This window comes from Mytilus edulis, chromosome 1, assembly GCF_963676685.1.
Source record: "Mytilus edulis chromosome 1, xbMytEdul2.2, whole genome shotgun sequence".
Taxonomy (NCBI): Eukaryota; Metazoa; Mollusca; class Bivalvia; order Mytilida; family Mytilidae; genus Mytilus; species Mytilus edulis.
In genome coordinates, this window is record NC_092344.1 from 15,981,893 (window position 1) to 15,997,609 (window position 15,717).

General features: G+C 30.4%; 1 protein-coding gene across 50 annotated transcripts in view; it reads right to left on the minus strand.

The window, feature by feature from the left end:
• Positions 1-15,717, minus strand: part of LOC139510789 (ankyrin repeat domain-containing protein 26-like) — an 84,951-nt gene that overhangs the window by 42,021 nt on the left and 27,213 nt on the right. For 35 of the 50 annotated variants that reach the window (XM_071297384.1, XM_071297558.1, XM_071297541.1 and 32 more), the window contains 12 exons: positions 14,268-14,294; positions 12,785-12,993; positions 11,961-12,029; positions 11,722-11,769; positions 10,049-10,828; positions 9,337-9,399; positions 8,729-9,010; positions 8,001-8,147; positions 6,938-7,348; positions 5,989-6,054; positions 3,966-4,028; positions 1,942-2,246 (listed from right to left, as the gene is read on the minus strand). In XM_071297384.1, coding sequence (XP_071153485.1) covers positions 1,942-2,246; positions 3,966-4,028; positions 5,989-6,054; positions 6,938-7,348; positions 8,001-8,147; positions 8,729-9,010; positions 9,337-9,399; positions 10,049-10,828; positions 11,722-11,769; positions 11,961-12,029; positions 12,785-12,993; positions 14,268-14,294 — 2,470 coding nt within the window. The remainder of the gene's footprint in view (positions 1-1,941; positions 2,247-3,965; positions 4,029-5,988; positions 6,055-6,937; positions 7,349-8,000; positions 8,148-8,728; positions 9,011-9,336; positions 9,400-10,048; positions 10,829-11,721; positions 11,770-11,960; positions 12,030-12,784; positions 12,994-14,267; positions 14,295-15,717) is intronic. The other 15 variants (XM_071297588.1, XM_071297574.1, XM_071297580.1 and 12 more) reach the window with 7 other exon arrangements.

Genomic DNA, 15,717 nt, shown 5'->3' on the forward strand with positions numbered 1-15,717 from the left:
TACCTGTTAGAACTATAAATTTAATTAAACTTTTTCCTGTTTTCACATTCAATTTCGGATCAAAAGTCTGTTTAAGATGGTCAAAAAAGATAAATCCATCAACATCTTATCAAGTAGACAATATTGATATTATTAAATATTAATATGACAGGCTTTGATAGGTCTGTACTTGAACTTGTTTTGATTGATTTTAAATGATAACACTTCAGTTAACTATGAATTGTACAAAATATATCTCTAGATAGAACTGAACTTCATGGGTTCCTCTCTACTTTTAAATTTATAATTAAATTCAGCTTGAATTCCAAAGAAAACTTAACTGTTAGTATCATGTAAGAAACATCATAATAAAGTTGTCAAATGAAAACCCAAAGAAATGAAAAATACAGACAAGTTTTTGGCCCTGTATATGCATGTTAGAGACTGGGTCATGGATACTACATGTTTTAAGGAGTAAAAGAAAGGGAAAAATTGAAATTGAACAGAACGAGGGACGAACAGATAGAGGGATGAACAGAAAAAGGGATGAACAGATAGAACAAAGGTAAATCTTCATGAAAGTTTGTTTAGAGGATACATAACAAAAAAAAGGTTTCTTATTTGAACAGGTGATGAAGAAAGACCCATACTATATGATAAATAAAATATAGCATTCTGATTGTTCAGTGAGAAATAGTAATAAAGAACAAGTGAAACTGCATGCTACTTCTCACTGATGATACCCCCTCCCAAATACTTGATCGTTAACAGGAAGTTGTTGAGTAATGAAGCTGTTGTTTAAAACTGTAATAGCTGTGCTTCTTTTGAATTAGAAATAAAAAAAAAATTAAATGTAGCTGCAGAACTTGAACTCTATATTAATTTTTCAACAAAAATCCCTTTTTAAACTAATTGGGACACACATTAACCCTAAATGTTTTACAACACTGAGGACCTACCAGATAAACCATTAAATCACACATATTTGTTATAATCCATGTAAATTCTATTTCATTTTAACTCTTTCATAAAAAGGTAGCCTTTTCTTACAGATATCTATTTGGCACAATGATTCTATTTCAAATGTATAACATCGTCAGTCAATAATTAATGAATTGATCAGTAAACCACCTGTCAATGTATTTTTTTTTTACCTGTAAAAGGTATTCTGTGTATCTACTAAAAATTACCTATTGAGTATTGATTTAGTAATTAATGTAATCACCTTCAAATATCACACATAATTTTTGTGTAATTTTTGTGTAATTTTACCATTATTAAGTCTATTAAATGACCATAACGTAGGGTTATTAACAACACAGTCTTTCTGAGGACACAACACAGTCTTTCTGAGGACACACCACAGTCTTTCTGAGGACACAAGATGTTGCATGAATAGTATCCTTCTACACTCCATGAACATTTATTATGTGTTATTAAAGCACAGTTCAATCTTCAATAAATCATTTATTCATACACCAAGGTTTAGATAACATCAAATTTCTTACTCCAAAATTCTATATAATCAAAGTGCTTATGACTAATGAAGTTTGAAGATTGCTTCCATTTTGCCACATTGTCTTGTATTGAAAATTGAACACATTTAGGAAATATTTTGAATATGAGTTATCTTCCTTTGTCCATTAATTACTACAAATTTAGTCAAACCTATCTTTAGAACAGATAGATTCGTACACCATGCACAACTTATGTAATATTAAATTAACCAATCTTCTTTCTAGGCAACTATGGCTATACTTTAACACATTATTTGGTACTTTGAAAATCTTAGATGTGATAGGGAACAAATGAAAGGACAGAAAAAAAATAATGCTCCTCAACTATCCAAGGTGGGGGCATTAAAATTTAAGTATTAAATGAGCCAAAAATATTAAATGACCCATTAATAATTGCTGGTTTGGCTCTAAAGTTCAAAAATGTAAGTTAATGAAGAAAACTTACCGTTTTGTGTTAGTTGTCTTTACTGGTTGCCTTGAGGAGAAAGAAGTAACGCCTTCCTCCACCTGTCCCTTCATCTGAGTGTATGACCTTGATTTGTCCTCTTTCTGTATGGTCTCCTCTACTATGGGGGGAGCTGAATAAGATGACTGAACAGCTGATGCAGTCTCCTTGACGACAGGGGCAGAGACTGGAGCAGTAAATGACATTAAATCGTCCGTCTTTTCTAATGATTCTTCAACAACAGGTTTGGCATTGGTTCCTTCTTTCTGCTGAGTTTTATTTAAAGTAACATTAGCTTTGTATATCTGGAAAAAAATCATAAAGATTAAAGCCAAACATTATCTAAAGTGTCTTCCACATTCAAACTTACATCCAAATAGGTTTGAAAACTAGAAAAACTATCACAAATGTATTAAATCTTGGAAACTTATTATGAGTTTATGTGAAGAGCCAAAGATTACTGTCCAAAACAGGAATTCTTCTTTGAAGGAATATAGATCAAATTCTACACATTTGTAAGTTAAAAATATAAGAATTAAAATATATTGAATATCTTACCATCTCAGAACCTCAATATCAAAATCAATATTCTACTATATTAACTTTATTTCCAGTCAAAAGAATCAATAATTAAAAAAAAATCAAGTTTACAATTACAAACAAAGTAAATAAACTTTTTAAAAACTATAATTATAGAAAACGTCTTGATCATTCGAAATCTAGACGGTTAACATACATTCATTGTGACTCTTAGCTTAAGAAGGAAATGCAGCATTCTCAATTTACCTATTATACACAATAAAGCAGTACCTACTAGAAAAAAATATGCATTTATAGTGGATTGAATACAAAATCTTCAACTTATACAACAGGCTAAAAAGAGTTTATCATGTTTATGAGGAATTTAACCAGTCAACAAATTTTCTCTGTACATGTATCAGCTTTTCTGCAATTTGGCGAGAAAAAAAACCATTCTATTTTAAAAGAATATGTATACTGGTAAACATTTTATGAAATGCAATTTATATACATTGATTACAAAAGTGAAAGTATTCTAGAGTGTATATACTAAAGCAGCTATGTTAAAGATATCTTTCTGGCATAAATACACACTAAGCCAAATAACTTGTTTCAAAAGTTAAAAGCTCCTCAGTTGTGTAAATGATAAAATAGCTTATAAAACATTTTCAAAAGAACTTCATTTCTTGAGAAAAAAATCCTTTTCATCTTTAATTCTATATTAAATTTTATGTATAACTTTGATTTATTTGAAATCATCAAAATTGGTGGATTATGCAGATGAAGGAGGGATTTGTACCGTCATTGGTTAAACAGGGTATGTTTGATAGAGGCAGACTTTTGCCTTGAATAAATCCACCATATAAAGTATTGATAGGGAATATGAGACCATGTTCTATGAGAAGTCTCAATAACAATTACGTCATTCTGGAGTTTCCTGATTTCACAATTAACTACCATTCTGATCTTAGTTTTTTGTTCACAGGGTATATGAGCACATATGTTTACGTGTAGAAATATAGAGATTAGATATATTTATGACATGTATAATTTATATATAGTATAGCAGATATTTGTATATCGATATATATTTACATTTTTGTGACAGTTTTTCAGGACATGCAAGATTTAAAAGTTTTAGTCTTTAGTATAAAAACACAGATCTTCCAGCATCTCTTTTCAGAACATAGTTTATCAAATCTAATCTGTTGAATATAATTGAAACCTGACCATTCTTTGAAACTTTATTAGGTAAAATAACAATTTCTGTGAAAGTATGCTTTTCCTTTAATTCAGTGTAAAACCTGTTGTTTGACTTCATGTCAGAATAATAACTACTTAGATTAGTTTGACCTTAGAATGACTTTCAAAAAGATGTAACTGTAAATCAAAATTTGCCGAAAATTTTCACACAAATTTTTCATATGAATGAACCAGAAAGAAATATGTCCTGAAAAAAAGTCACATGACTCAACTAGAAGCTGTATAGGTCACACATGTAATACCTCGGACTTGCTGGACTTTAGAAAGTCGGTCACACTGAGGAGGTTTACTCGCCTCATTTCAAACTGTGTTAACATAAGTGTACTAATTACTGATCATCTTGTTTTGTAAATCTATATTACTAGGAACTCATAAGCAGTAAACCTAACATTGTTATAAGCATTTTACAACAAGGCTAACTATCAATATCCTGAACACATCTTTATTAACCCCCTTTGATTATCTTTGGGAGTCTGACCCTTTCTTATGCTGTTCCTTATATTTCCAGTTAACTTTTTGAAATATAGTAGCTAGAGATTTAGCCACAGAACCATAGCTCCTATGGTCCTCATGATATAATTGACAATTTGCAAATCTAAGGACAATGTGAGTTACAGTTCTAATGATTGTGTTCAGGTTATTGAAATTATCTTAACAAATTTTCATTTTCTCTTTGTGATACTTGAGTAAAATTGTTGTCTAAACTCTACTTTTTCACCATTGATTAATATTTCATGCAATTATGGTAGTGATGTAACAGTTTTTATCAATATTTAAAATTGTGATAAGGCAGAAATTTGTTGTTAAATTTTTAAGATTATATTAAAATTAATCACATGGGAATATAACTAAATCCCTGTGATCAATTAAACTAAGTTTTAGTTTTAACATTTAGCAAAAAAAGTAATATACAAGTTAGAAAATACGAAAACATAATTATTTATAACATCTTTAATACCAAAGATATTGGTATTTAGATATAAGTTTAACCTGCAAACTTAAAATAAAAATGTCATACAAAATAAATCCTAAGCTTTTCAGGTCTTTCAAATAAGGCAGGATGGTACTTAATATTTTCCACCAAAAATTATCAGTATACATATCTGATATCATATAAACAAATTATAAATTCTCTGACTTTTATTTAAAATTACAATAAAAAGGTCTATGAAGCAAGTTTTGAGTAGAACAAGGGAAAACCTGAGAAGCAATATAGTTTTTATTTGGTCTATTAAAGAGAGAGAATATATTTAGAGATCATTTCATAAACATTTAGAATTATTTGGAATAATCAAATAAAGATTAATAAAGATTTCATAATTATAAAAAGTTTTTTTCTTTCATATTAAAGATCTTCATTAAAAAAATCAGATAAACTCACAAACTACAACTTATTAAAGCATTAAGTAGCAAAACAAGACTAAAAGATAGATTCTTACCACTTCATTTTCCTGATAATAAAATATATATATGTACAATGTAGGTAGGTATTAGTAGGAAGGACTGTGAGCTAACACAAAAAAAAAAAACTCAATCAAAAAGCACATCTTCATAAATCAAACAGAACTTGGCAATCTTTACAGATGTGAAAAGACAAAGATTAATCTAAATGTTCTTGACATCTTCATGCCACCATCCACAGCATAACATAAATATAGTTTTATGCCTCCTGTAGACAAGAGCAATACAACTTTGCATATTTAAAAATAAATAGATTTAAAAGCCATTGCCCCCTATTCTAAGTTGAGATTTATTATTTTCTGAATGGAAAATTTAATTAAACAAAATCCATATATATGTTTCTAAACAACCAAATAGAGATTATATTAAATTTCACTATTTTTATACTTTTTTCTCCTAAGATGGTATGGAATGAACACAATTCTCTTAAACATCCTTTTAAAATATTGACATTCATCATTCATATCTAATAAACTACGTCAACAGCTGTTACCGCACAAAAGCGGACAGAAAGTGGAAATAATTTTTTCAATTCACTCCTCCCCCTCCCCATCCATTCATAAAATTTAGAAAGAAATGAAACCAAATTTAAAATATATTTCATATTCAAAGTGTTTCATTAAGATATGAAAATAGTAATTACAATCTATGTCCTTTTAAAAATTGGCAGTCTTTTGACTAAAAAGCACTGAAAATGAAAGGGGTTAATTGCAATTTGCAACCTCTAAGTGCATTCACCAAATACCAAACTGAAGAAATGTAAAGTAACCACTTTAAACAACTAATGAAGATTTGCATTCTTACCCTTCTAGGTGAGGAATTTTCTTCATCTTTAAATGAATTTTTCTTTGTTAATTTGTCACTGCCATTCTAAAAATAATATAATAGGTACATTTAGTTAAACATTTGCAATACAATGTACTTTCAAAAAAAATAGTTTTCATAGTTTATTTAAAATACACAGAGTCACAGTGATTCACTTCAATATGAAGCCATGAAGACACATATTATGATTGAACCAAGTTGAAGTATGAGCCATTGCTCACTAATCATACCCTTAAATGATCCTAAATATTTGGTAAACAGGAAGTTGATGCATCAGGGATGTAATAACACATTATGAAGTAAAGCATGCTTATAAAAGGTTAGTTCCAAATTTCAGAAAGCCTTAATTTGAAGTTTCTGAGAGAAAAAAAGTCTAAACATTTTAATACATGTCCAACATGTTTTAGAATATAAAAGTATTGGGTTAAATTTTGAAGCAATGAATCTTAAAATGCATTAAACAGAATAGCCTGATCAAACGAAGCTTGATACCAAATTTTAGGCAGATCTCATTTGAAGATTCTTTTCAAAAATGTGACAAATTTTTCATGGGGGGGAACAGACTGACAGAAATATGGATATAAGACGGGAAGATGTTAACCAGTATACACAATCGTTTTTAGCATGAGAATTTATGATATAGATACCATTTAGTCTGACTAACAAGTACCCAAATTGGAAAATACCTAAAAGTGAACAAAGTTCAACATCTGGTACTTTTATGGAAAAATTTGTGAAAAAATAAAACTTGTAGTCTCATGTCAATGTTCAGTATTTTATCTGCAAAATCAACGAATTTCAAGTTTATAAAACTGTTTGAAGATAACAAACCAATTTAAAAAAAAAATAAGTTATTGGTTAATCTCTCTTGGACTAATATAAAAAGCTTGGCCAACAGCAGAGAAGATCAGATAAATATTAAAATCACCTTCAGAATTTGTTCTTTCTTCTGTTTTTCTTCCTCCTGCCGTTGGGCCTCTTCTTCCAATTGTTGCCTATGAGCCTCTTGTTCTAATTGTTTCCTATGAGCCTCTTGTTCTAATTGTTGCCTGTGAGCCTCTTGTTCTAATTGTTGCCTGTGAGCTTCTTCTAGATGCTGCCTCTGAGCCTCTTCCTCCATTCTTTGCCTCTGAGCATCCTCCTCCTTTTGTCTTTTCAAAGCCTCCTCTTCTTCTAACTTCTGTTTCAATGCTTCCTCTTCTTCTTTTCTCCTGAGCTGTTCTAGTCGCTGAAGTTCCTCCCATTCTTCCTGCTCAACCAATCTTTCTGCCTCCCTTTGTCTTTCTAATTCTTCTTCTCTCCTTCTTTCTGCCTCTTCTTCTAACTTCTGTTTACGCTCCTATGAATATGCATGAACATTTTAATGACAAATATAAACATTACAGTTAAACAGCTGTCAATTTTTCAAACCTCAGAGGGAGATCTCTTTAAGAGAAATGTTTGCAGTTAAACTCTATGTTTAGAAAGTTTCTTACATTCAAGTGTCCATCCAGTTCACACTATAATATTTCCAGTTTTGATGAACTGAAAAATCATTGTCAAAACCGTAATTTTAGCATATAATTTCAAAGAAGCACATTTTAATAAACATGAGTTCTAAGCTGAAGTGACCATGACTTGAATACTACCATAGACCAATACTTTAAATGAAGAATGTACTGATTTCATACAATCACATTTCCTTGTTGGGTGATCCACTAAACCTGGCTCTGCCTTGTTACAGGGAACAATATAAAGAAAGCACCTTTAATTCTATCAATGCAATGAAATTGTATCACAAAATAAATGCTTTGGATTAAGTTAAAGGTCTTGCAAAGCTGAATTCATTGGAAAAAACACATGAAAGTATAATTTAGTCAAACATTACACAGAACATGCTTTGAATAAAATTATAGCTAGTATCTGTTTAAAAGTCTGTAGTTATAATACATGATACCTTATGTTGTATTATATTAGAAGTCAGTACAAAAAAAAATCATCAGCAAATTCACCTTTTCTCTTAATCTTTCTAACTCCCATTCACTGACAGATTCTTCATCGTCTTCATCCTCTTCTTCTTCTACAGAGAACTCAGAGCCCCTGACGATAGGAGAAACACCAATGGGAGGACTGACATTATCTACACAGTCTATATCTTCCTAAAATAAAAAAAATATTGTTAAAAACAGTAGTCTTATTATTTTAAACAAAGTCAATTGTAACAGTATGAAACAATGTACTTTGAGATATCCTCACACATGTTCACAACACGTGCAAATAACTACTTAACAAAATAAGTTAAAGGCAGTTTAATCTATATCTCCTTTTTATTCAAACTTTGAAAACACATAAAAAGATCTTCACACACATATGTAGCACTGTCCAACAATTTAACTTCGTTTAAGACCGTAACAACAAAACATGTAGCACTGTCCAACAATTTAACTTCGTTTAAGACTGTAACAACAAAACATGTAGCACTGTCCAACAATTTAACTTTGTTTTAGACGGTAACAACAAAACCTATTTCCAAAAAGTTGTTTTTGTGTAAAATATTGATATATCTCTGTTTAAATATTAACTCTTTTTAACATGATTTAATTTTATAGAGCATCAGTTTTCAAAAGAGGTCTGCAGGATATTTTTAGAAGACAATAATCCAGTAATATTGTTTAAAACAACAAATAAGTTTCATAGTGTTCTTTGATGCTTCTAAAATGCTATTTAATATAAATCTTACATCTGAATCCCATTCTGAATCTTCATCGTCGACATCCTCTGGTTGATCCTGATCCTGATCTTTTGTAGCTTGTATTACAGTATTTTTAGATGAATGACTTTCAGTTGTTACATAACTGATATGAGAACCTCCAGTATGGTTCAATGCATCTACAGTCTGTTCAATGACTTCCTGTTGTTGTTTTTCTATAACTTCCTGTTGAACTGGTACCTCTGCCTCCTCATCAAAGTCATCATCATCTTCATCTTCATCTATACCTACCACTATTGCTGAAGTTGTCAACTAAAATAGGAAATAAAAATCTTTTGAAATGAGTGACAGAAATCCCTTATTTCCAACAAATATCGATAAAAATATTCAATTGTTGATAACAACATTTACAAATATTCTTTTTATCAATTCATTAATCAATCAATCGATTTTTGTACAAACACACTAAACCATTTTAAATATCTTAGTGCTGTATTCAGTATTCACAGTTTCTTTAGAATATATCAATCCCTTATTGCCAATAGCTTAACAACAGATATATTTTTTGTCAGAAGCCTCAAAATATTAACTTCCTAATTCAATTAACTGATATAACTTGAGAAATTTAAGATACTAACCCTGGAAGGAGGCCCTCTTGGTGTGGCAGCATCATTAGAAGAATCCCAATTACTACCTCCTGACTGTAATTAGAAAATTTAAATTAAATTAAAACTGTATATAATGCTGTTCTAAAATATATTTGGTAAGACCAAATCAACAAAACTTTTAGATCAGAATACTAAAAAATGTTTATCACAATTATCATTGGAATAAAAATTAATGCTATTCATTGGATAAATACATTAAGTTATTTAAATATTTACTACTCAACATTTTTTGTTAAACAAGTAAAACCTGCTTATCATAAAAAAAATCCAGTGTATGAATCCGTGAGCAGTAGCTGCAAAGAAGATCTAATGAGTGTTGATTACCTGTGTGCTGAAACTGGAATGGTGAATTATATACAGAATATAAGTGCATAGAAATAAAGTAAACAATAATCAAATTCATACATTATTTCGAAATGCAAGACAACATCAACTTTTGTACAGTTCACAAATAGGGTGAATTTCCAGTGACAGTGTAAAGAGCTTGTGATTACAGAAAAAGAAAAACAATATCTTCATGTCATTAGAAACCACTGTTAAGAACTGTGTGGTGTGAACAGATAACCAGTGACAAACGTGTGTCCCATACGGAGTGGAGTGTGAACAGACAATATCCAGAACCCAGTGATACACATGTGTCAAGTACTGAGTGGAGTGTGAACAGAGACGATATATATCACACCTCAGAATGGCCTCCTATGTTCTGTGAGATACTCTGCTCAACAAACTCTTCAACCACCTCATGTCTTTCTACAATGGATGGCTTTTGTCCTTCTATTCCCCCCTGGTCTTTTCTACTAGAAGAATCTTGACCATCATCATCATCAACATCAAGGTCAAACCCTTGTGATTCTCGACCTTCATCTAAACCTAGGTCAGACTCTTGTGGCATTTGACACCCACCTCCATCTTCTCCAGGTGATGGTAAAATCTGTTTGACTGAGTGGCTTATGTCCTCTTTATAAGACAAACTTTTATCATCTTCTGCTTTGAATACTTCAGCAACCTCACTGTCAACTTCCTGATCTTCATCCTCGTGTAATTCAATAGGTGACATACCTACTCCCTGAATACTACCATCATCACCTATTTCAAACATTTTATTACCATCCACTTGTTCGTCCTCTGTAATGCCGCCCTCAGTATCTGAATCCCATGAATCTGTCCTGTCAAAAGGTGAATCCATCATATTCTGCCGAGCTAGTGACTGCTGTTCTTTATTCAGCTTAGCTATTGACTGCTGTTCTTCCTCACTGTCCTCAATCATAGCTTCAGGGGTTTCTTTTTCCAATGTAACAGGAGTCTTGGGAATATTATTGTCAGTTAAATCTTGAGTCTCACGTATTACGATCGGTGAATCACCTATACCACTTACGCTTCCATCCCCATGGACTTCATATCTCTTTCCAAGATGTCTAGGACTTTCCTGTTCGATGTCCATACTTTCATTTTTGTCTTTTTTCTGAATATTCAATGCATAAACATATTACGGTTTTCCAATATTTTTTTTAATTTTATATTTGTGATAAACAGATCGATTGAATGTTGGTAATAAAAAGAAGCAGTCATGTGGCAGCATACTAGAAAAAATAAATGTGCCTACTTTCTCTTTATTTTTCATTAATAAGCATCTAATAAGCAGAATCTATAAATATAAACAGGTAAACTTCTGTATAATCTACAATCAGGTGGATTCTGTTTTCTAAGCTGCAGGGGTTCCAATTAAGGGGAATCAAAGGGATTTACATTGATATTTTTTATGAACTTTTCAATAAGGTCTTTCTCTTGAAAATTCAAACAGAACTTTAGCTCTTTAAAGCAAATTAGAAGTCCTGAGCTGTAGGAATTAAACTGGTATTAGCCCATCATATGAAATGGCTAAGCTTTACACAATTTGCATTTGAAAGCAACTTTAAATTTGAAAAAATACATGAACTAAAATAAAGCTCAGAAATAATGTGTATTATTTATCTGAAGCAAATTTCTATACTTCAGTAAGGATATCAAGATTAAGGTAGACATTGAAAAACAGTCAAATGTCAACATATGAAACATCTAAACATTATCGTCGAGTGAGAAAATATAAAAACAAAAAAGATTTGTTAAAAGGCCATCAAATATAAATTTTTGAAAATTAACATCAACACTCTCTTAAAATGCCTGCTGACCATTTTTGGATGTGGATTGAATTCTGACCACTTGCTCTCAATTGATTATAATGGGAACAGTATAATTTGTATTTAGATGGAAAACTGGAATTTTGCCCTCTGTTGGTAGCTTGAAAAAGCAAAATCCACCAGAGCTTAGGTAAACATTCAGAAATTAATAAAATAAAAATCTTGATCTGTATCCTACCTTTTTAGGATCAAGCATGTCTTCAACATCACTATCCCATTCTGAAGTCTGAAAAAAAAATCTGTATTAAATGTCATGAACAAAAAGTTATCTGCTTTAACTGAAGCTTTCTGGTTTATCAGTTCTATATTCCCTGGCAAGTGAATGTATGTTTTGACCAAGTTATATCATTTCTAAGTTTTGCTTTATGTATTTCATTTATTTTTTTATAACAAAAGAATGAATTACAATTTACATACCTCCTCATCAGATCTTGGAGACAATGGTTGTTTCTTTTGCTGTATTTGTTGTTGTGCTTCTCCTTCATTCTGAAATAAACATTATCATATCATGCAATAAAAGAAAAATTAAAGGTAAATACAGCTGTTTCCCAAAACACACCTATTTCAGGGGGGAGATATAATATTCAGTTAAATTATTTTGTTTACATACTGGTTTCATGATATGATCTCTATGTTTAATTTCATAGAGACATAACTTGGCAATGTTACCAGTATAAATAAAATTATATTGGGGCAGCCTTGAATTCTGAGCGAGACCATGATGAAGTTTGGAGTCTGACTCTTAAAAGTCTGGGCATATAAATGTTGAAAATAAGCAGTGCAGCCCTATATTTTGACATTTAAAAAAAATTATAATGAAAATGAGCTTTCAATTCTAGGATATAATTTTTTCGAAAAGTCATAGAAAAAGTGGTAGTTTTAGACGTAAAAGGAGTTCCTATGGGAAATTGCATTATTTATATTTACAGAAATGCAAACTAAATGTATGTAAATAGATTTTTAAAGCAATTTTTATTTCTGGTGATTATTTTTATTTACGGATGTTTCCTAGTCACATTTTCAATGTTTACAATTTTGTACCAATTATATATCATGAATGTATTTTCTATCCAGCATGATTGTTCAAAGAACAAAAGTGGAGGTTTGCAGTTATTGGCTGGTTGACAGACTAAGTTCTTTTTTAAATTTTTTAGTTACATAAGACTCTGAGGAATCAAGATGCTTTAATAACTTTGTTCTATATTTCAGGTGATTTCCAAGTTTGATCAAGCAATACTAACCAGTCTATTAGAAGTTTTAAGTATACTCTTCTGAGTTCTAGGAGTTACTCCAGGCTCAGTGGAGTCCCAATCACTATCATGCTGTTTACTCTGTGCCCGTTGATTCTCTGGTGGTTTAGGAGCAGTCTCTATAGGTTCAGACATTTCAGATATGTCAGGTGTAGAGGTGAAGTCATCGTCATCATCCAATCCAATGTCCTTCATAAAATCTAAATTATCGAGGAAACACACATTTTATTTGGTTATAAAAGACATTACAGTCTGTAATTTGGAAATTAAATCAAAACAGTTATATTATTCAGCCTTAAATAATATTAAGATATCTATAAACACGATTTTTATCAGATAAATAAAACTCAAATATCGATTTGGGATTCATATATAAGATCTAATTGGATTTTTTTTCTTTAAACAGACATTTGTCCTATATATAACACTGCACTATAAACTATGAATTTTAAACTGATATTAAAACAATAACTTCTTCATATATTTATTTAATAATAAATGTAAGCAAATACACTTTAAAATAGCCAATTTTATGCAAAATATTGCAAATAGTAGGTTGAAAAGTGTAGTGTACAATTCTAATCTAAAGTTCTAAACTTCTATGTGACAAAGAATGAAAATATGCCTCCAGCTACAGTAGTTCAAAACCTGTTTTTAGTCGTTATCAAACTGTTTTCTTCAACATAGAGATATATAAAGAAAACATGAACAATATTTTTTGTCTAGAAGACAGCTTACCCTTTTTTGTATTTTGTTTAAATATAACACATGAAATGAGATTAACAGAATGTAAAATCAGTTTGACTTCAGTTTTTATCATCATTTTTGTATCAATGAAAAAGCTGAAGAGTAGCACCCCTTGTGTACATGTGGAAAAATCAAAATAGCATATATATTAGATATATTTCTCCACAATAACTTCCACAAAAATTTATCAAATATTTTTTTAAATCATAAATATTTATGAAAAATAAATCTTAACACCTCTAATGCAAACAGCAAGTTTGTCATACTATCATATTCTTTTATAACAGACACTGATCGGGAGAGGTTCTTTCTAGTTCAAAAAGGATAGTAGTATTGTTAAATAAGATAAGACAGAGGTTCTTTGCAGTTCATAAATGAATCAAAAATGTTTAAATGAATTTAAAACCAGCTATTACCAGCAAACACTCCCCACCAACAGATACATTTACAAAACCCAAGGTTGACTAAAATACCACCCTAACCAATCGTAAGAATCTTTTCATTTTTCAATAATTTGAAGTAAGTTTTTTACATAGATCTACAATGTATGTAAACCGCTCTTTTAAAGTCAAAATTAACTAATCTACCATAAAATGTAAAATATTTAGTGAAAATATTTGCAAACTGATGGAAAATTTAGCAGCATAAACTGATGTTAGAATTGTTAAAAGAGAGAGAGAGAAAATGATGAGAGAAAGAAAAGGCAGTGAACACTCGTACAACATACCGGTACCATTGGCATACTCATTCTCAACTGTAAACAATAACAACATGCTAAAATGTGCTAATAAACAACAACATGTGCCTATAAACAACAACATGCCGTTGGAATCCTTGAAACTTCTCTGCCTTATATTTACTGCGGTTTTGGAAAACTCTGAGTTTTGGAAATACTAAGGCTTTTCAGGAATAATTAATTTAGCTGTATTTGGCAAAACTTTTACTTCATTTAGCCTTTTGATTTTGTTTATTCGAGTGTCACTGGTAAGTCTTTTGTAGACAAAACCTGTGTCTTGTGCAAATACTAAATTTCAATCCTGGTGTCTATGAAGAGTTTATTTGTAACTTAATAAGTGTCCTATTGCTAGCCACTGAATTGTGATATTGATCAATGACACCATAAGTGATAGTGTTTACACAATAGACAGTTTCAATGTCTGAAAAGTTTCTTAATCTAGTCTTTATTGCCAAACATGTGTTCATCTAAAGGAGAAGAAAAAACGAGAAGGCATTTTTTATTTTCATTTATGGCTCCATAATTAAACTGACTCCAAGAAAACATTGGTTTTAGTACAGGTACTTTTAATTTGAGACAATTCAAATATCATTTCATCTATCTTATCTTATATTTTAACACCAGATTTCAGTAAGTGAATTGAGATTAAACTCTTTGTGTTAAAAATCTTGCTAAGAATTTTTAAAGATAGTATTCACAATTTGGGTATGAATTTGAAACAAAAATTTTCAGAGTAACTATTCCCCAACAGTGCTATTAAAAGGCAATCATGTTTTGGCTTTGGTGCCAGCTAATCTAAAATACGCATACAACACACATGATCTAACATGTACAACTATTTTAAAAACAATATTGTTTAACAAACAAAACTTAAATAAAACAACTAGCAAAATACAACACAAAGTTACTAAACACAACTGTTTTTACAATGTCATATAAGTAAAAGCTTGTAAATCTTTGAACTAGTAGAAAAAGTCAAAAACAATCCAATCTGCTTAAAGGCGATCTTAAAATTTTAAAATTTCAGACTAAAACAGTGTATTTAGTATCTTTATAACAAACTAAGGTTCTCATAGTAACATTACCCCTGTTTTTTCCTTAACAAACAAGACATACAAAGAACAATGTTAGTTTCATGCATAAAGTACATCAATTTTATTTCAAAGACAAGTAATCGTTACACAGAAAGTACACATAACTTATCTTAAGTAATCATTATGCTTATTATTTTACATATTAGTAATGCATGCTCAAAATTCTTTGTGTTTATACCAGTTTAAAGATTAAGTTTTTGTGATGGCTTTCAGCCAACTGCACAAGTATTGTTACAGCTCTGTATTCATACACATACTGTATGTAGTATTTAACATTAAACCACTCTATGTTATACTGAGTCAAATTATATCATGCAAAAAGTTATATTTCTATCAATTTTTTTTAT